The 21,844-nt window shown below is 39.7% G+C and overlaps 1 protein-coding gene across 12 annotated transcripts in view; it reads left to right on the plus strand.

Annotated features, from left to right (window-relative positions):
• FRYL (FRY like transcription coactivator) overlaps positions 1-21,844 on the plus strand; it is a 249,123-nt gene that overhangs the window by 176,937 nt on the left and 50,342 nt on the right. For 9 of the 12 annotated variants that reach the window (XM_087864148.1, XM_087864149.1, XM_087864146.1 and 6 more), the window contains 15 exons: positions 1,782-1,954; positions 3,476-3,636; positions 4,170-4,280; positions 5,123-5,277; positions 5,630-5,729; positions 7,184-7,352; positions 9,650-9,930; positions 10,294-10,434; positions 13,733-13,901; positions 15,948-16,032; positions 16,561-16,673; positions 17,630-17,780; positions 18,440-18,543; positions 19,615-19,800; positions 21,541-21,745. In XM_087864148.1, the coding sequence (XP_087720274.1) occupies positions 1,782-1,954; positions 3,476-3,636; positions 4,170-4,280; positions 5,123-5,277; positions 5,630-5,729; positions 7,184-7,352; positions 9,650-9,930; positions 10,294-10,434; positions 13,733-13,901; positions 15,948-16,032; positions 16,561-16,673; positions 17,630-17,780; positions 18,440-18,543; positions 19,615-19,800; positions 21,541-21,745 (2,304 nt within the window). The remainder of the gene's footprint in view (positions 1-1,781; positions 1,955-3,475; positions 3,637-4,169; positions 4,281-5,122; positions 5,278-5,629; positions 5,730-7,183; positions 7,353-9,649; positions 9,931-10,293; positions 10,435-13,732; positions 13,902-15,947; positions 16,033-16,560; positions 16,674-17,629; positions 17,781-18,439; positions 18,544-19,614; positions 19,801-21,540; positions 21,746-21,844) is intronic. The other 3 variants (XM_087864143.1, XM_045815920.2, XM_087864145.1) reach the window with 1 other exon arrangement.

Here is a 21,844-nt window from a genome sequence, read left to right on the forward strand (position 1 = left end):
GGACTGCAGGATGTGGGTATATTTAAAATTTACAAAAGCTGTAGTCGCTATTGAGCAGTAATGGTTTTGAACACGGTTATGTGTTTTGCTTTTGGTTTTATTTTTTTAAGAGAAAGTAATACTGTAAGGCTGTTGGTATTATGGACTTTTCGTTTCCTTGATTAAGGAAAAAAAATGAATTCCAAAGGCCAAAAAGGCAGGGATCTTTGCTCTGTTCCCCCAGCCGATCCATCGTGCCTGATGCATAGGAGGAGTTCAGTGAATAGTTGTTAACTGAATGAATGCTTTATTCTGAGCCAGGTTGCAATCCATCAGATTGGTTTCCCATCCATTAATAAGTCATTACTCAGAAATCAGAACATTCCTTTAAGGAATGAAGGAAAACATCTCATTATGAAATTTATTCAACATATTTTTATTGTTGCAGACTGACATTTTTAATATACTGTAGTACCACTGTGACTCCTTACTCTTGTTTTCATGGCCACAACTACTAAAAATGATTTTTTCTTTTAAAACCATACATTTTAGAAGTACTTTTCAAATATAGCAAGGAAAAACCGATCAAAATAAATGTAAATGTAATAGCTAACCATTTATATAGCATTTATGGTTTACTAATCCTTTATTATATAATAACTAATTTGTATTTTTACTAAAATGCTCTGAAGTAGTTACTGGTCAAATCCTTAGTAAGTGAGGGAACAAGACTGGAATCCAAGACTTCTGACTAACCAAATGACCCCCTTCCAGTCCGTGGTTCCCAGGCTCAGAACCCTTGCCTCAAAAAATGACTGCAGAGATTGAATTCTCTTAAATTTTTGTATCCCCAGTACTACCTACCCTAGAATCTTGCCGAGAATAAGTACCTAATGGATATTTGATTGATTGTACAAAAGGCATGATGTGAATTTGCATGGCAGCTCTGAGAATATATAGAGCTAGTATTTTTTTTCTACCCTTTTTTTTTAAGTAGGTCCCATGCTCAGTGTGGAGCCCAGCCTGGGGCTTGAACTCACAACCCTGATATCAAGACCTGAGCTGAGATCAAGAGTCGGCCATTTAACCAGCTGAGCCACCCAGGCGCCCCTCCTCTTTCTACCCTTCTAAATTGATCCTCCCTATCCCATACGCCTCCTTATTTCCTTACTTTGAAAAGCTATATATTTTGCCAGAGGGAATAACATTTAGCACTCAGAATAGTTGATTAAAGGTAGATATGGAATTGAATAATATAAATTGCAATAGCAGTTTCAGGATTAAGAAGCACCATCTATTTTATATTTGTAAGCCAAATCACGTTCATTTAATTTTTGTGTATTAAGTTGCACACTGCCATGATCGTGCTAAGTTTAATGTACAGTTGACCCTTGAGCATGGATTTGAGCTGAGTAGGTCCACTTGTATGTGGATTGTAACAGTACAGTACTGTAAATGTATTTTCTCTTACAATTTTCTTAAGAACACTTTCTTTTCCTAGCTTACTTCATTCTAAGAATATAGTATATAATGCGTATGACATACAAAATATATGTTAATCGACAGTTTATGTTATCTGTAAGGTTTCCAGCCAACAGTAGGCTGGCTATTAATAGTTAAGTTTTGCGGAGTCAAAAGTTATATGCAGATTTTTGACTGGGGTGGTGGGGCTAGGTGCCCCTAACCCTCACGTTGTTCAGGGGTCAACTGTATGTTATTCTGATTTTGATTACTAGGAATTTTATTTTGATTTAAGTTATAATTTAAAATCACATTTTCTTTATTTTTTTCAATATTTTTAGTGCAAGTGGTGGCCTTGATAATGAAACACATTTCCTCAACAACACTTTATTGGAATATGTAGATTTAACTAGACAACTCCTGGAAGCAGAAAATGAAAAAGACTCTGACACACTGAAGGATATACGATGCCATTTTAGTGCCTTAGTGGCGAATATCATTCAGAATGTTCCAGGTATTCTTTTCAGTTTCTTAAAACATTATTGAATATTGAATATTAAGGGACCATCATGTATTCTCTTCCCCGAGGAAGTGTATGGTGATAAAGCAGCTTATGAACATAGGGGAAAAATATGTTCAGCATAACACGGATGGCAAGAGTTTACCTTTCAGTTAGTGTCGTGAGTAGAAATCGAAAAGCAACCACACATAGATTTTTAATGATAATCAAGACACTAACAAATTTAAGAAATCAGTAGAAGAAGCTTCTTGAGGGAAACTTCTTCTAGATGCAATGAGCAAAAAGGAATTATGTTCCAAATGGTAATTGAGGATAAAATTAACAAGGTACTGCTGAATAATGGAAGAAGGGTGTAGGCCCAGTTATAAAGCATACTAAGGATACAGTGTTATTGATTGATTCCTTTAAGGTATATGTGCCTATTATTCCAGTACATACTACATGCCATGTGCTGGTTTAGGCCCTAGAAATACTAATATACGCGGTTACATTTTAAAAAGCTATAAACTGTTCACAAGAATAAGACATAAAATTACAACTGTAGCCTTTGGTATACAGTGTAAATGCAAATGTTTCTTTTTCTTTCTGAAAAAGAAGTATTTTGTTACCTTTAAAGGAACTTGCAAACAGTTGACTCTTAAAAGTAAGAGCATGGGTTGTGTTTTATAAAAGAGGCCTGTAAACATTTCTTTAGGTACATTAATTTCAAATGCAGGAGGCCTATTTTGAACTTCAGAGGGTAATGATTTCCTGATCTGAAGCTCAATTAACAGAAAGATATAATTTAGTCCATTACTAAACATTTGTCTACAACTTCCAGATTGGTTCATTAAGATACTGTTGAGTTTCTTCAACAAGGATTAATATAGAGAACTTGTAGATAGAATTTTCAAGTGGAAAGAATTCTTGGAGATCATCTCAACTATTGGTTTTCCAACGATGTTGTTTCTCCTCTGGAGCCGTCAGCAAGAGGCAGTAGAACGGGTTTAGACTCTAGGCCTCACCCCTTACTTCAATTAGATCAGCCCCTCCTTTGTCTGTTCTATCAAGATTCCATGTAAGGATTCTTTTACAAAGACAGCTGTGCAGCTGAAAACATACAAAGCTCAAAAACAGCTTACCTGGTCCAAAGCTTTGTCTTGACAGTGAACCAAGATCCAGAGTTGTGTTCATGTTGATGCCTTGGCCAAGCTTACCACGTAGGCAGCACCAGCGGGGAGCAGCAGGGCCCTAACTCCCGGCTCTGGGCAGTCCTGTGCCTGCCCTGAAATTCTGCGTGCGGAGATCCCGTAGCTCTCATAATGCTGAGCTACTTGGGGTCAGAGACGGCAGCCCTATGTCTGGGTCTTGCACGTGCATCAATGATTGCTGTCACCCAGGGGGTTTGGGGAGGATACAGTGAAAACTTTGCTTGCTTTTTTGCAGTGTTACATACTCAATATCAAATAAGTTGACATGCATGTTAAAATAAAAAGTAACAAATAAATTTTTTCCCATCTGTGTTTTTATGTACAGTGCACCAGAGAAGAAGTATCTTCCCTCAACAGAGCCTTCGTCACAGCCTGTTCATGCTGTTCAGTCACTGGGCAGGGCCTTTTAGCATCATGTTTACACCCTTGGACAGATACAGTGACAGAAATATGCAAATTAACAGACATCAGTACTGTGCGCTAAAGGTATTGCTTACAAATCGGATTTCTTTGTTCTTACATGAAAAGTGCCATTAAATTTTTTTGTCTCTCAGTGCCTAGTATTATAAATACTAGGTTTCTTCTGAGTACCTGAGAGTATTAGCATATATATTTGCCTGCTGTATTCAAATATTTGAACTGTACATTGATTTAAATACGTAAAATACAATGCAAAAAGTTACAGAATCTACCCAAAATTTAAGTGCCATTTTCTGAAACAACTGAGAATTGCCTTTTTTTTTTTTTTCCTACTTAAGTACTTTCTCTAGGTCTTTTTTTCCTCTTCTCTTCCTGTACTGTCCAAGCTCATGCCTTATTTGGCCTCACGTATTTACTTACTACTCATCTTAAATCACTTAGTTTCAAAAATTACTATTACACTCTTCTTTGTAAAGGAAAGAATTAAAGATATTGTGGCTACATAAGCATGAATAAAAATATCCTGCCTCTTCTCATGAAGCAACCAACAGAAAACCTCTTAAATGTTTTAAATGTAATTCTAATATTATTGTTTGAAGGCTATGTCTGCTGTACTATGTTGTGGCCCTGTTGCAGATAATGTAGGACTTTCATCAGATGGCTATTTGTACAAATGGTTGGATAACATTTTGGACTCTCTGGACAAAAAGGTGATTATGACGGTTCCTTTAAGATTGTGTAATAAATCGCAGTGCGTTATTTGAAACTGTAGTATGACCCACTGAAAACAAGTCTTTTTTTTTTTTTTTTTAAATAAGATTAGGTTAGAATTATATGCAAAAAGCATGTTATGTAAAATTAAATAGGATGCAATAATTTAAGAAATTTGTAATTCTTATTTAAATAATGTTAATTTCCCTTTTATATTATAGAATTAATACAGTAGTGTATATATATATCTCACGATAGGATTCTAGATCTATAAATAAAATATTAATATAGAATACATTGAGCTCCACGGAAGAAATCTGTTATTTGTTATGTTTAATATCATTCTTTTGACCACTCTCCAGTTAGTCTTTCTTGCCTTCCCTTTTCCTTATTCTCATACTGTACATGCACAGACTTCACAATTTAAAATAGGACTTACATTTTTTCCCCTTCAGAATAATTTTTCTATTGCGTTATCAAAAACAAGAGTAAAGGTTGATAAAAATAACTGGAGAGGTTAATAACTCATTTTTCTGAAAGCACTTAATCACTGTTCATCAGCCGCCTTCAGGGCTCTGCTGGAGGGGAGAATTGTACTACTTAGAGTCTTGGGTAAAAAGCAGGAGACCAAGTATAATTTATCCAGGCCTTTTTGTTTTTGTTTTTGTTTTTCTCTTTTGGCTGAATAAAATGAGAAGGAGTCGAACAAAAGGAGACTGGGTTTTGTGTTTAAATACAATAAATATAATATATATACTATATTATTTTAATAAAAATTAGGAGTAGTTACATATGATATATAAATGTCCTTGTCCTGGGCAATGTTGTGACCTGTACGTAGGTTCATCAGTTGGGCTGTGAAGCAGTTACGTTACTGCTGGAGTTGAACCCGGACCAGAGCAACCTGATGTACTGGGCTGTGGATCGATGTTACACTGGTTCCAAGAGAGTGGCAGCCGGCTGCTTTAAAGCCATAGCTAACGTATTCCAGAACAGGTACCCGAGATACTGTTTTCCGTATTTTATTTAGGTTGTTTTTTTTTTTTTTGGTTTTTTGGTTTTTTGTTTTTGTTTTTTGTTTTAAGAAAACATTCCCTTTTGAATTCAGAAATACTAAGAAGCCAGTATTTTCTTTCCTTGAGCTCTAATGAAATGTAACCAGATTAAGAACAATGACCACCAAACATGTGTTGTGTACCTTTTGCCTTAAAAAAAAAATTCAAAAAACAAAAGAACACCTAGTCGTAGGCTTAACACTTGATGTCTGCAGCCTTGCCCTTTGTATATCATATTTGTTAATGGTGTGAGAGCCTCTAAAATGTCTCTAACATGTAAAATTTGTCCCTAGGGATTATCAGTGTGACACAGTGATGCTCCTAAATCTGATACTGTTCAAAGCAGCTGATTCTTCTCGAAGTATCTATGAAGTGGCTATGCAACTGCTACAGGTTTGTAAGCACGTGTTAGTTAAAATATTACTGACAGTTTAATGAAGCATATAAATATTTAGTTTTTTTTAAGATTTATTTATTTATTGCACGAGGTGGGGAGGGGTAAAGGGAGAGGGAGAGAGAAACTCCAGCCAACTCTCTGCCCGGTGCGGTGCGAAGGCGGTGTGGGACTTGATCTCATGACCCTGAGATCACAATCTGAGCCGGAACCAAGAGTCCGAAGCTCAACTGACTGCCCCACCCAGGAGCCCCTGGGCTTTATTTTTAATAGAGAGGCATGGTGTCAATTCCCGATTGTCATTATAAATAGAAGACAAAGATAAGGGGCGCCTGGGTGGCTCAGTCAGTTAAGCGTCAGCCTTCAGCTCAGGTCATGATCCCAGGGTCCTGGGATTGAGCTCCTCATCAGGCTCCCTGCTCAGTGGGGAATCTGCTTCTTTCTCTCCCTCAGCCTGCTGCTCCCCCTGCTTGTGCTCTCTCTGTGTCTCTGTCAAATGAATGAATGAATGAATGAATGAATGAATGAATGAATGAATAAACAAACAACAAAGATAATATGGGTCACTTAAGTCTACAAATAATAGACTACTCAGAAGTGTATTACAGAGGGGTTATGTGTATACTCCCACATACACACCTGTATGCGCCTGTGTGTGTACAAATACAAAGGGAGTGGTCAGGACTTAGTGTGCATGGAACTGTTTCTGTCCAGCAGAGAAGAATAATGTGAGCCAAATGTTTTTTTGAGAACCAAGTAAAAAGTAATTAGCCCTTTTATGATGTGCTTGTATAATTTTCCTTTATTAGACCAAGAAAAATAACCTAGAAAGTTAACTTACCAAGCATGGAGATAGCATTATTATACAGTATCTCACTAATTGATAATAGGATGGGGTTCTTCACTCTTAACCAAGTTAAGAAGGAGATTCAAGTAGATGCTGATTTTTCCAGAGGCTTTGACATGGTACTGATGCTGGTAGTGGCCATCTTGGGAATTATACCCTCATGTCTTTATTAATTAAGAAGAAACTTAAGTGCTGTATCTTTACCTAGTGTAATGTTAAAATAATTTTAGCTCATATTCCATATTTAATCTGTATTTAAACAAGAGCTATTTGAGGATTTTTTTTCACCTATACGTGTTTTATATAATCCTGTTTTTGAACTAGAAAGTGGTAAATCTTCTTCAAGTAATTGTAAGTTGCTAAAGTCATTTTCAGACTATGCTACTGACCCAGACCATTGGCATTAGGCACAACGAGTCTAAAGCCTTCTAAACAGTTACAGATCTTTTGCAAACATTCTTGGGAATTAGAAATTAACATCTGAAATACTTGACAGTATGCATAACGCTATGATTTTTAGCTGGAATAATTCTTAGGAGAAGATTTTATTTTTCAATTATAGCTGAAATTTAGAGGACTCATAAAATCTTGACTACATTCCTGCAGATCCTGGAACCGAAGATGTTTCGCTATGCTCACAAATTGGAGGTTCAGAGAACAGACGGAGTACTCAGCCAGCTGTCTCCTCTGCCTCATCTGTATTCTGTTTCATATTACCAGCTGTCCGAGGAATTAGCAAGGGCCTATCCTGAGCTAACTCTTGCCATCTTCTCAGGTATGATCGTGGAACTGTCAGTGGGTTTTCTTTAGCAATCATTTCTAAAAAAATACATTTAGGAAATTTTAAATATAAGAGATCTGAGGTTGATTCAAAACAGAACATGTCTTTATGTAAGACACTTTTTCCTTTAGTAAGAACATTTAATACTAATCTGTACTAATTGACTAATAAGAAATAGATTTCTTATTAATGTGGCCTTTCTAAGGCTTCTCACTTTGCCTTCCCTTCTCCGCCCCGGGGAGGGGGTAGGAGGAGAGGGTTTTATATGCAATTTAAAGATGTTTCTTTGGTAGACATAGAACTTCCTAAATATTCTAGTACATATTTTATCTTGTGTGTGGGTCTGTCTTTAATAATAAAAGCAGGCAGGGATAAAGATACAGGTTTCTTTCTGTGAGTAACACCTCTAATCATAGAGAAAGGTCCTGCACTGCCTTGAGCAAAACTGCTAGGATCCCACATTGCTTTCTGTTCCCATTTCCTTTCCTTGGGCCAATGACAGTTCCTTCCAGGGGTTTCTAAAACAGAGGGACTATGTGTCAGGCAAGATGTCCTCTCTATCTGCATCTTCCAGGACTCAGATTTAGGACAATTTTTGTTTAAAATCTAGTTTAACTTTCCGATTGATGATACACCATTGCAAGTGTTCCTAGAGTACTTTATCCTTTTTCTGAAGACTTTATTTTCACACAGAACACTTAGGTAGTTTTTCTGCCTCTCACTTGGAGCGAGATGTTATTTTATTTTATTTTTTTTAAAGATTTTATTTATTTATTTGACAGAGACAGCAAGAGAGGGAACACAAGCAGGGGGAGTGGGAGAGGAAGAAGCAGGCTTCCCGCTGAGCAGGGAGCCTGATGCGGGGCTCAATCCGAGGACCCCGGGATCATGACCTGAACCGAAGGCAGACGCTTAATGACTGAGCCACCCAGGCACCCTGAGAGTTGTTATTTTAGTGTGAGAATTGGACATGCACCAAAATGGGCATCCAGGAGATGACCCTTTCTTTCATTGACCTCGAGATTTAGTGACATTTGCCTTCATGGAACATCTTTCCAGAGCACCCATTTCAGCAGTAGAAATAGTTTCCCATCCCTCAGTGACCTGAATAAGGAAAAATCTATTTAAATTCCTCTAACGTTTAGTTCTTAAAGCAGTTTACCTGTTTGGTTTTCACTGGTAGACGGCAGTGGTCATGCCCCTTCGCTTTGCGTAACTCCCACAGTCCCGACAGCCCTTTCGGGATCAGTATGGATGGTCATCAGCACAAAGCAGTGGCTGACCGGATCACTGATTCTGCTGCCGGGCTTGTCAGGGCTCCCACACAGAAAGCAGAGCAGTCCAGCTGGGTCTCAGAGCTCACGAAGTTGGTGGGGATGGCAGCTGCTGGTACATGTGTAGACATGCCCACAGCCCAATCGCCTTGTCCTTCACTTCTGTCACTCTTGTCTTTAGGATCTGCTAATTATAACTTCTTTGCTTAAAATGGTCTATTCTAAACCAAACTATAGCCTGTAAACCTGCTCAGTGCAGTTTTCACTTGTACTGTTTCCAAGACAAAATAAGCAGCGTGTTTGTTAGGGAATGTATGGGACAGCTTGTCAATAGAAACTTTGAAATTTGAGGGTCCTGCTCCTTCCTTTCTCTGGGACTAATTGCGGTAATCTTTGAATGTTTCCAGCTCCCTGGCTCTTCCCGTCCTTTCCCTCCTTCACACCCACTTCTGACCCATCCCCCACCCCTTTACCTGCCTTGAGTGTCCACATTCACTTTTTCCATGTTCTCAGCCCTCTTGCATCTTCATAAATGGCCTTCAGACTCCATTAGTGTGAGTTTTCTCTCTGTAAAGTTGCTGAAGACTTTCTAACTGCTAAGTCTAATCATCAGCTTTTGGTCTTCAATCTGTTTGCTACTTTGCCAAGCAATTAATGTCAGTCACCTTACATTTCTTTAAATCCTGAGCTCTCCTGATTTCTAGAAATTTAATATTTCCTGGTTTTCTTTCTACTGTGAGCTATTCCCCTTCTGTCACTTTTGGTGGATTCTTTTCTTTCATCTCAAATATTCGTGTTCCTAGGGCTCCTTCTGAAGAGACCCTGTCTCCCTGAGGGAGGTTATTGCCTTTGCTGGGACCCCAGTGCCCCCCCACCACCACCTCTCCCCTGGTCAGGATCTCTTCATTCAAGGACTTTCAGAGCTCCAGGGCTTTCCTTTCTTACCAGAGGTAATTACACATCAAAGGAAGTGGAAGTGATACCGTTGTTCCCTCTTCGGCTTGTTTTTCATTCCAGAGATAAGCCAGAGAATTCAGACGGCGCAGCCTGCAGGGAGGCAGGTCATGCTGCACTATCTCCTACCCTGGATGAACAACATCGAGTTGGTGGATCTGAAACCTTTGCCCACGGCGAGGCGACACGATGAAGACGAAGACGACGCCTTAAAAGACCGAGAACTTATGGTGACCAGCAGGCGCTGGTTGCGAGGAGAAGGCTGGGGATCTCCACAAGCCACGGCGATGGTTTTGAACAATCTAATGTACATGACCGCGAAGGTACGTTGCATGACCGCGAAGGTACGTTGCGTTTGTGTTCACAGCTGCCGCACAGAATTAAGGAGTCAGAAAGGTTAGAAATAGACGAAGAGATCAGATCATCCTGTGATAAGCGAACAGATGTTGGTTTGAAAAGAACCAAATTCCTTCCCTTAAAACACTTCTCATTAGATATAAAATAAGTTCTTGGGGGAGGAGATAAAATCATATGTGATTAGTGATATTTATGTTTAGATTTGTTGAAAGAATTGGTTATTCCTCTAGAGTATGGAAAAGATTAAGGCTGTCTCTAAAAACACGATTTTCTAATATTTCATGGTGTGACAAGTTGGGTATTTAATAAGCAATCGTCACTGACGTATGCGTTGTGTGTCGTGCGTCTAGTATGGGGATGAGCTGGCCTGGTCGGAGGTGGAGAACGTGTGGACCACGCTTGCAGACGGCTGGCCGAAAAACCTGAAAATCATTTTGCACTTTCTGATCAGCATTTGTGGAGTGAATAGTGAACCGAGCCTCTTGCCTTACGTATGTATTCAGGTTCATTTAATTTTTTTTTTTTTTTTTTTTTTTTTTTTTAAGTAATAGTTACCTGGTTTCTTGTAGTGGCAGAGTATGGGCAGCAGGAGAGCGGCAGAGGCGAAGCAAGGGCCACAGTGAGGACCCCGCCAGGACATAACACATGCCTTTGGTCGTGGCTTCATTCAACCAGTGTCATCTGGCCTTCATCACAGGCCAGGTGCTCTTCTAGGTTCTGGGCATTTTAGTCGTCTGGGTGATGGAGATTTTATTCTTTGAACCTTCACCTGATTTATTTACTGAATAAATCAGTAAGTCAATAAAGTACAGTCTTGATAAGGTCTACAGAGGACAGTTGCAGAGTACTGAGCGTGAATAACCGAGGAACCACCGCTCCCTGGGAGGGTTGGAGATGAGCCTCGAGAGGAACTGATATAGAAGTGAGACCACAGGGGCGCCTGGGTGGCTCAGTCGTTAAGCATCTGCCTTTGGCTCAGGGTGTGATCCCGGCGTTCTGGGATCGAGCCCCACGTCAGGCTCTTCTGCTGGGAGCCTGCTTCTTTCTCTCCCACTCCCCCTGCTTGTGTTCCCTCTCTCGCTGGCTGTCTCTCTCTGTTAAATAAATAAATAAAATCTTTAAAAAAAAAAAAAAAAGAAGTGAGACCACAAAATTGAAAATGCTTATGATTTCTGCTAGGCAGGAGCTGGATACTCGAGCAGGATAGTGCGTGAGAGAACCTAGTGCCTGTAGAATTGTGCCGACAGCTTCCCGAAGCCAGGGGAAGCATAGGAAGAGATGTGCAATGAAGAATGTCAGTCTTTACCTTCTAGAGGGGAAAGCAATACTTGCATCTGCTCAAGTGGAGAATAACATGAGACTATGAAACATGAGGGTTCATCTGGATCTACACAGGCACACAGATGCACACGCGTGTGCGCAGACATCGATGCCAGCCCCATGGTAGCGTCTCCTGAGTTCCGCAGAAGAATAGCTCTGCAGAATGTTGCTGTATAAGTTCTTACAGGTCCTCCTTTAAACAAACCAGTTAACAGCCTTGCCCGACATAGCATTGCCGGAGTTACCTTGATTTCTGAAAGCATTGTTCTGAAGGCATGCCAAGGATTGCCACTCACTGAGAAGCTATTAGAGAAAGGCGGGTGTGGTGGGAAGCCACAAAGTCCCACCTCACCTCTCTGAGCTCAACTCCTCATGTTCTCCCTCAGGCCCCCTACCCGAGGCCCTGCAGATGCCCTTGCTGCCCTGCTCTGTGGCATTTCCCACCTTGGGGCCTTCATAGTCTCCCTGTCTTTGCCTAAATAGCCACTTTGCTCCCCTCCTTCCCTCCTTCAGGTCTTTCCTCAAATGTCCTTCTCACTGAGACCTTTGCTGGCCATCCTATCGGGGACTGACGATGCCCTGTCCCAACACGTACTCTCTTTTTTCCTTTCCCGGCTTTGTTGATTTTCCCAGCACCTCTTTGCCTCATTGCTCTTGCTTCGGTCAGTGTGGTAGATTGTACTCCTCGAGAGCAGGAAGTTTGTCTGTTTGGTTCATTGCTGTCTTGCCAGAGCCTGGAATAGTGCCTGGCGCAGAGAAGGGACCTATTAATTGAATGGATGGATGAATGCACGTGAGTTGGCCTGGAAGGAGAAACAGGCACCAAGAAGCCAAGATGAAATTCAGGGTTCCCATTTGCCAGGAACTTAAAAAAGGAGCTATTTTTAATGACAATCGTAATTTCTTAATCACTTATTATAGGCCAGCTGTGGTATAAGCACCTCATCTGCATTGTTTCAGTGAATTCTCAGATCTGAGTGTGTGAAGATTTCAGCAGTTTTACGGATGAGTAAAACAGGGCAGAGAGAAGAGTGACTTAGCTCCGTCACTTAGTGAATTCCCACTTTGTGGAGAAGGTGGTGCGGCTGGGGCAGGGCTGGGGCTTGAAGACTTAACAGGATTAGAGTTGGGGGTGGGGAGGGTCCCTCACCATCAGACAGATGAAAGGCACAGAGGTGGGAAGGCACCTGGCAGGGTCAGCGGTGACTGAATGTGAGAACAGAGAAATAGCAAATAGAGCAGGTTGGATAGATGCAGAGCTGTGTGTAGGCCCATCATCCATGGGTAATCATTATAAGATTTCTGGTATGATATAATAAAGCATATTTTAAGATTTGCCCAGGGGTGGGGCATCGGTTAAGCAGCCGATTTTTTATTTCAACTCGGGTCATAATCTCAGGGTCCTGGGATGGTGCCCCGAGTTGGACACTGCACTCAGTGGGGAATCTGCTTGAGATTCTTTCTCTTTCTCTCCCACTGGCCTGCCCCCATCTCTCTAAAAATCAATCAATCTTTAAAAAAAAAAGAAAAAGGAAAAAAGATTTGCGCAGGGGTCACTGAAGCAGAGTTGCTCAGTTGTCTTTGTGCGGGTGAGTCACCAGAGCATCTGGTTCTGGCTCTGGGGGGTGGGGGTGGGGCCTGAGAGTCTGTGTTTCTAGCAGCTCCTGGTGATGATGCCTGTGCTGGCAGGATCACATTTTTTGGGTTGCAAGGATTAAGTACAAAGAAAAAAAGATCGGCTGATTAGTTAGTAAGCGATCCATTAATACATATTACTGAGACACAGAATGCGTACTACTGAAATGTGTTTTCTGCTTATTTAACTCATACTTTGTACTAGGCATGTTTAAAGTGCTTTATTAAGTCTTATTTAATCCTAAGAACTGTATGAAGTATGTGCTATTGTCCCCATTTTGCAGAAGAGAAAAGCAGGAGTAACTGTCCAGTCGCATAGCTTCTAAGTGTCTACACTGCAATCCAGGCTGTGTGGTTTGGGTTCCAGTTTAGTTCTAGTTCCTTGCTTTTAATCACTACTCTGCACCTACTGGGTTAAATATAGAGTATTACTAGGGGAAGCAGAATAAAAAATCCTTGTTTGAAGTCTTACAGGAAATTTGGGATGATATTTTAATTGAAATCTCTCCATTAAAAGACACTGATTTATAAGAAAGCAATTAATTATCTTTTACTTTTCTAAAAAAAAAAAAAAGACAAAATAGTAAAGAAGTAGATAATGTGGAAACCATTAAACAGTCAAGTCATCCCATTTAAAGATAATGCTGAGAGCCAGAGGGAAGACCAGATGTATAAAGCCAATTAATGTCTTATTGCTGATCGATGTTCAGCTTTAAGTTGTGCTTAATTCATCTGCCAATTCAAATTGATCTTATCTGATAAAATCCGCTTCAAGACAAATTTATGAAATAAAAATTGTGCTTTTTCTTTCCTGAACAATGTCTTTTGTGACAGGTGAAGAAAGTCATCGTCTATTTAGGTAGAGACAAAACAGTGCAGTTGCTGGAAGAGCTGGTGAGTGAGCTGCAGCTGACCGATCCTGTCAGTTCCGGGGTCACTCACATGGATAACCCCCCGTACTACCGCATCACTTCCAGCTGTAAAATCCCTTCTGTCACCTCAGGTAAGAAGTTACTTAAAACTGGTAACTTTGTCTCAAGAGAGAAGCTTTATATAACTGTTCATCTTAGCAAGCATTTGCTTTGAACAGCATCAGAACACGAAAGCAAACGTGAGTCCCATGTGGTACTTTGTAAATCCTCACAGGAGTAGAGAGGTTTGACAGTGTAAGGTTCTTAGTACGGAGGGAAACATACTTACATATGTGTTTGGAACTGAAATATAGATTTATAAATCCTTCTACAACAAGCATTTTTTAATAAATATAATTAGTGTGTTAAATATAGAAAAGGCTTACTGGGGCGCCTGAGTGGCGCAGTCATTAAGCGTCTGCCTTTGGCTCAGGGCGTGATCCCACGGCGTTCCGGGATCGAGCCCCACATCAGGCTCCTCCGCTAGGAACCTGCTTCTTCCTCTCCCACTCCCCCCGCTTGTGTTCCCTCTCTCGCTGGCTGTCTCTGTCAAATAAATAAATAAAATCTTTTAAAAAAACAAAAAAGAAAAGGCTTACTGACTTACTCTGTAATTTCATATTATAATTATTTGGGCATATATGATACATAACATCTGGTCATGTGACTGTTATATGTATATACAGATATAATTATTGTAGTATTTTCAACGGAAGAAACTATATCCCTGAAGGAATAATTTCCATTGAAAATCAGTATAATATCAGGACTAGTTTTGATTACATATCCATGAAATTCTTTGTCACTCAGTTTATATTGAATGTTTCTGGCATGTTAATAACATCTGTATAATTGGAAATCTTTTATAACTTATTTTTTGTCATATATTTTCATCTCTTTCATCTCCTTTTGTTCTTCTTTCTAAGGGATTTCTAATAACACTTCCATTGAGTTTTTCATATCTGCCAGAATGTCAATTCCAAGGAGTTTATTTTTTAATTAATTTTTTTAGGAGCCCCTTATTCATGTTTCATGGTTGGACTATCTTCTATATCTGACTTTCTTCTCCTGGCAGAAGAGCCTATTTTCTCCATATTGCTCCGTTTTGATTTGTCTTAGAAAGAGCTTTCTTCAAAAGTCTGACAATTTTAGATCTGTTTTTTGATAAAAACTGGAATATTGAAAAGTTGATTGGATGTTTTGTAGGGATATATGGAGCTTGTTGATTTTGTCATTTGTTGTATGGTGATTTCATTGATGAAAGTGTCTCTAGGTCTCTTCTCTTGGACTAATCCAGTTCCCCAGACAAAACTCTACTAGTCATCTACCCAAAGTAGAGGGTGTAGGACTGTGTGTATGTACAAATACTTAGAGTAAACAAATACATAGAACCCGTAGATGGACACGTACACACAACGTAGTCTTCAAGCCTTCTGGTAGTCCCATGGGCTAAGCGGCTTTCAAGGGGATATAATCTCAAATTTTAGTGTGTGTATTTTCACTCAATCCCCCTATTCTCAATAAATTTCTTCCTCCTTCAACTGTAAATAATGTGCCCTAAGATTCCTGGGGGTGCCTGGCTGGCTCAGTTGGAAGAACATGCAACTCTTGATCTCGGGGTCATGAGTTCAAGGCCCATGTTGGGTGTAGAAATTACTTAAATGAGTAAACTTGAAAAGAGAAAAGATTTCTGAAAGTAGAGACAGCCACCCAGATACAAGGGAGAGGGGCATAGATCTTGGGGGCCAACTCTCTCTAAAATAGATTTTCAACCAAGCCTGCCATTTGAGTAACACTTTCAACCCCTGCTCCCAGAGGTACTTAGTGGTGCTAATTCCTGAGTCTTTTGGAGGTTCATCAGTATAGATGTGGAAGCTTCTTGGTTCCCCCCCACTGTCAGCTTAAGATTCAGCCTTCTCAAAGCTGAATTACTTCTTGTCTGTTTGTTTTCAAGCATCTAAAATTTTGTTGCTGTTGTCTCCTTTCCCTCTTGGTCATTATGAGTGCATTCCTTTTTAAAAATCACCTTGCTCTTTTATTTTAGTGGCGTTTTAACATCTGTAATTTTGAAATCTTTTGTTCTTACTGAGTTATCCCAGGCTCTAAGTTCACAGAGATCGTTTTAATTTTGACCGCAGGAAGTACTTCCAGTAGCAATACAATGGTAGCCCCCATAGATGGCAATCCTGATAATAAGCCCATAAAAGAGAATATTGAAGAGAGGTAAGTACTTCTCTGTTCTTCACTAGCCTTTCAATTTGACAGGTACTATTATCAGAATAAATGATCATTTCTGCATTGCAACATATATTTCATTGAATGTGTATTTCAAAATTCTAGTGAAGAAATATATTTCCATTTTGGAAATTTTCCACATAAACGGTTTCATCATCAGAATGCTGACATGCTAGATTTTTTTTATGTGCTCTGATGGATGAAGAGATTATGTTCAGTCCCTGTTTGTGTCATTTACATTTTTAGACTTTTCTAAATGTGTTCACTCTGCCTGTTGTTTATAAGCTAGGTTTCACCAGAACATTATTACCACAACAACTTAAGAAAAATCTTCGGGTAGAAATTGACTTAAAAGCTTAAGTTTTTGAACTATAAGGTGGAAATTAAGATATATCCTGGGAAGCTTTTGTTAATATTTTATGTACTGTGTTCTTTTTTAAACGTAGAAAGTGAAACTGAAAGTACAAATGCCACCTTACCATGAACTGTGACTAACTACCACGATCCTTCCCGTAGCTATGTGCACCTAGACGTCTACGGTGGACTAAGCAGTCACTTAAATCGTCAGCATCACAGACTAGAGTCTCGATACAGTAGCAGCTCTGGAGGATCTTATGAAGAAGAAAAAAGTAATAAATTCCACATGTTTTTTTATAACTAAAATGGCGAGGTGTATTGTTAATTATAGTGACGTCAGTGAATCTATTTTTCTGATAACTTGTTGTTAAGAAGAGTATTTAACTGCCACTGGTGGTGTTCCAACATAATCCGAAATGTCCTGATTTTAAGAAGCAGCATGAATGGGGGAAATTTGTTTTCAAAGCACAGGTTCCGTATAGATAAATCAAAAGGAACGTAAGAATTGGTTCTTGAGAAGCATCATAGACACTGGCTACAGCCTGCTTTTTTTAACAGGTTTGCTCTTTTTCTGTGGATTCACATTTTCCTGAAAAGTTCTCCCTTGCAATTGCAAAGTGAATGTCTATCCAAGTCTCACTCTAACGCTGAGGTAGGGTGGAATAGAAGCACCAGCCTTCAGACTGGGAAGGGACCCTGAAGATGATCTGGTCCAATCTCCTCACTTTGCACATGATGGAACTGAGGTCCAGAGAGGTTAAGTGACTTACCCATGTCACACAGAATTCACATTTCCTGATGTCATTTTTTACTGCACCCTGCAGCCCCTCTGCGGTAGAGCAGATTTCCTGTTAAGATGGGTTTGTGTTGGCCCTATCTCAGGAAATTTAGAATGGAGTAACTTACCAGAAGGCCCTTGTTGCAAGGCAGCTTCACCTATGATGTGGTTTCATGGCTTGGACATTGATTTTGGAATCTAATGGAGTGCGAATGTAGTTTTGCTTTAATATAAACGATGGAACCTGAATTGATAGCTCTTTCTCCCTCTGATTTGCTTGACTTGATAATATTTGTACCCAGGTCTTCCTAGCAAACCTATGTCAAAAGAGTGGGAAGTTATTCTTTTTTATCACTTTCCAATGCTATAAATAGTTGGTGTCTTACTAGAGTTTGCTTATGTCGGCAGAAAATAGATGGTGTAGAAAATGAGATCATTTTATTTTGATAGGTGATTCAATGCCACTTTATTCTAATTGGCGACTGAAAGTGATGGAGCATAATCAAGGAGAGCCACTACCCTTCCCACCAGCTGGAGGCTGCTGGTCACCACTGGTGGATTACTTGCCTGAAACGTCATCACCTGGATTACCTCTTCACAGGTGGACTACAGCGTCATTCCTATTTCATATGAGCCAAGTTGCTGCTTAACACTTTCAGCTTTCTGTATGCTATCTGACAACAGGGAATAAAAGCCATTTCTTTCTTTTGATACTGCAACAAATGAGATCCATGTGTTGAGAGTTCAAGAAATCTACAAACTCAGAATTCTGTTTACAATTAATATTATTAAATCTCCTTCTGCTGCTGCTTTTCTGGGTGTCTGGCATAGTTACTTGACCTTTCTGGGACCCAGTTACTACATCTGAAAAATATTTTATGGTACTAGGCACTATTATTTTGAATTGTGTTAAACTGAATTCTACTTAGCAAAATCACAATAGAACAGTTACGCAGTCTTTCAAAATTTGTTAATGTACCAAACACATACTGAACACCTACTATGTGGCAAGCAGTGTGCTAGGTGTCAGGGTCGAAGATGAAGAAATTATGGCCCTTGACTTTGGGGAGCCCTTAGCAGGTAATGTTTTTTCTAAAACTATCACTTAATGGTTTCTTCAGCTATATTTCTTTTCTTCTTTTTTTCTTGAGAAGTTGTATTTTTCCATAAAATACAATATTAAAGTCTTCAAGTAACTGGCATAAGGTTTTCTCCAGGTTTACTCTGATAGAACATTAATAGCACTCTCATTCGTCACAGGTGTAACATAGCCGTGATCCTTTTGACTGATCTGATCATTGATCACAGTGTGAAGGTGGAATGGGGAAGCTACCTCCATCTTCTTCTTCATGCAATTTTTATAGGTAATAAACATTGCTTCTAACTCAATGTCACATTATATTTCTGTGATAACTTAAAGACAGTCTGGTTTTTTGGTGTTTCCATTATCATTTCTTTGTGTATCATTCCCATGATGCTTTTCACAGTGATTCTTATGGGCCAGTAGGGAGTTAGTCCTCACCTGTCTCTTAACCACAAACAGGTCTTCATCCTCGTTCCCATTCCTGTCCTGCAGCCCTTCCACTGCTCACAAATACACTTAACCTCTAGCAGGAAAAATTCAGTAGCTGTAGCAAGAGTAAAGTTAATTTACCTCTGACACTGGAAACTTTCAGTGTAAATGAAAATTAAAATGGGTTCTAAGTGTTTCACGAAAGAATGGGATTTTGGACAGTCTGATTATCACAGCTGAAACTCCACTGGGCCCTCGGTAACAGACATGTGGGATTCATTACATGAGCAGCACTTTTCATGCTCATAGAATTGACTTTCTGAAGCAGGTCCAGGTAGTCATCATCTCCGACGTTTTCCTGATCTGCACACTTACTATAAATGTATTCGTTTCTTCTACTGACTTTCCATCATACACTAGCACAAAATATGCTTGCCTTTATGAAATTCATTTACATTAAGTGTTATGTAATGGAGTAATATTTTTTTTTCTTTCTAAGAGAGGGAGACAAAGGGGGTGGGGAGGGGCAGAGGGAGAGAGAGAGCATCCCAAGCAGGCTCCATGCCCCGCGCAGAGCCTGATGTGGGACTCAGTCTCACAACCCTGAGACCATGACCTGAGCCAAAATTAAGAGTTGGACGTTCAACCGATTGAGCCACCCAACCGATTACACCCAGAGTAATTATCTCTTATAAATTACTGAATTTTAGACAAAAAACACATTGAAAACTTGTCTTGAATCTCCCTGCTACTCTAAGACAATAGGCTATTGTAAAAGGGTATAAGAATTCCAGGCCAATAAATATTTTTGTGTAGTACATATCTTCTACAAAATATTTTCTGTAATCTCTGTTTATGTGTTAGGAACCAAGAGTGCTCACTATTTCTCTTTATTGATGATATTTTCTACTGTCCTTTCTAGGGTTTGACCACTGCCACCCTGAGGTGTACGAGCATTGTAAACGCCTGCTTCTGCACTTGCTGATAGTAATGGGATCCAACAGTAACATCCGCACTGTTGCTTCTGTCCTACTCAGGAACAAGGAGTTTAATGAGCCCAGGGTGCTTACAGTCAAACAGATTGCACACTTAGATTACACTTTCACAGGTATTTGCTCCAAATGCCCAATTTGATTGACAGTGGAATCGTGCTTTGTTAATTTGAAATCTGCAGTGGAGAAAGTCAACTAAATAAAAGTTGAAATGCTTTTTTTTTAAATGTCGTTTTATTAAAGTGCCATTTACATTATTTATTAACTAGTAAAAGAAGGAATTAAGCTTGGAGGGTTTGAGTCTGTATTGCCTTTTAAGGGTCTTTGGTCATAAAAATATGAAGTTCTCAACATTAGAAGTTGCAGATCAGTGAAAGAGTGCTTAGCTGATTGAGCAGTTATGAAAAAGATGTTGAACTTGTATTGGATTCCTCGTACTCTCAAGATCTGAAAAATGGACATTTAAAGTTTTTTATTCACTTGATTAGATTTACTGTATGTATGTATTTATTTTAAAAAGATTTATTTATTTGAGAGAGGGAGAGCACGCATGTGAGCAGGGGCAGGGGCAGAGAGAGAATCTCAAGCACGCTCCACACTGAGCACAGAGCCCAGTGTGGGGCTCGCTCTCACGACACCGAGATCACGACTTGAGCTGAAACCAAGAGTCAGATGCTTAATTGACTGAGCCGCTCGGGTGCCCCTATATTTACTGTATTTAAAATGTTATGTATTTTTAAGTCTAGTAAGTTCCAAATTATACATTTTGAAGTAATGAGGTCCAAATTATTGACTTTAATATAATAGTTATATCATTGTTGGTATGAATTTTTTTACTTTGCAAGTTATATTTTTTTCATTCCTGGTAGTCCTAACTTATTCATTTGTCTGTGTCATCAGGTCAGTAATAGATGATCTAGAAAATAATTGTTTTTAAAAAATGACATAAAATTACATTTTTTACTAGTCATGTAATGTCAGATACAGGGTTAAGTCTACTTAGTTAAAAACCCGTTTTGTTGTTGTTTTGCTGGGGGGGGGGGTTTGTTTGTTTTTAAAGATTTTATTTATTTGACAGAGATAGACAGCAAGAGAGGGAACACAAGCAAGGGGAGTGTGAGAGGGAGAAGCAGACCTCCCTCCCGCCGAGCTGGGAGCCCGATGTGGGGCTGGATCCCAGGACCCTGGGATCATGACCTGAGCCGAAGGCAGACCCTTAACGGCTAAGCCACCCAGGCGCCCCTAAAAACCTGTTGTAGTTAGTAAGAAAACAATTAGGAAATATTTCACCTTTTAAAATGTGATTAAAAGATCAATAGAATAAAGTTTATGCCTTTTTTATGTTAAAGCATGTTTATTTAAAATTCTGTCATTTGTTTTTGTTATTTAAGGCTCCTTTTGCTATTTTGTGAAGCTAGGCATTAGTACTAACCGGTAAGAGAATTTAATAATTGACATAAATATTACAAAGACTTGAAAATTATCTTTCTTCAAGTAAAATGAAGCGGACAGTATAGAACCCTTTCCATAAGAAAAATCCGTTCACGTTGTGGAAATGCTGGACTCCACACCTGTTGAGGCCGCAAACTTGCCAAAATATTAGGAGAGTGCCACTCTCAATTTTGCTCAGCAGATGGCAGCAGCGGACTTCATAGTAAATCCAACTAGTTGAGTGTGAATAGTGGGCTGTGGACGACACCATTGGCCCTCACAGGCGGAGTGGGGCGTGTGTCAGCTGGTACTAACAGATTCCCACATGTGTCCCATAGAACCTGTAAGGAAGGAGAGTTTAACTCTTTGAATAGCGCGTGAGGTCCTTTTCTGTCCAGGTATTCACCGCCATCTTTCTCTTTCAGCGGGCGTCAGTGATTTTATACCTGATTACCAGCCCTCCCCCATGACTGACTCAGGGCTTAGCTCCAGTTCTACCTCTTCTAGTATCAGCTTAGGAAATAACAGCGCTGCCATTTCCCATCTGCACACCACTATCCTCAATGAGGTCGACATCTCAGGAGAGCAGGATGGAAAAGTCAAAACCCTCATGGAATTCATTACCTCAAGGTAACGTTACAGCTCTCACCCTTCCGGCAGCATGGCTGTGGTAAAGTGAACCGTGTTTTTCATTTCTGGTTGGCCGTTGATTTGGAATACACAGGTGTG

The sequence above is a fragment of the Ursus americanus genome, chromosome 8, assembly GCF_024610735.1.
Source record: "Ursus americanus isolate L20-20 chromosome 8, mUrsAme1.1.p, whole genome shotgun sequence".
Taxonomy (NCBI): Eukaryota; Metazoa; Chordata; class Mammalia; order Carnivora; family Ursidae; genus Ursus; species Ursus americanus.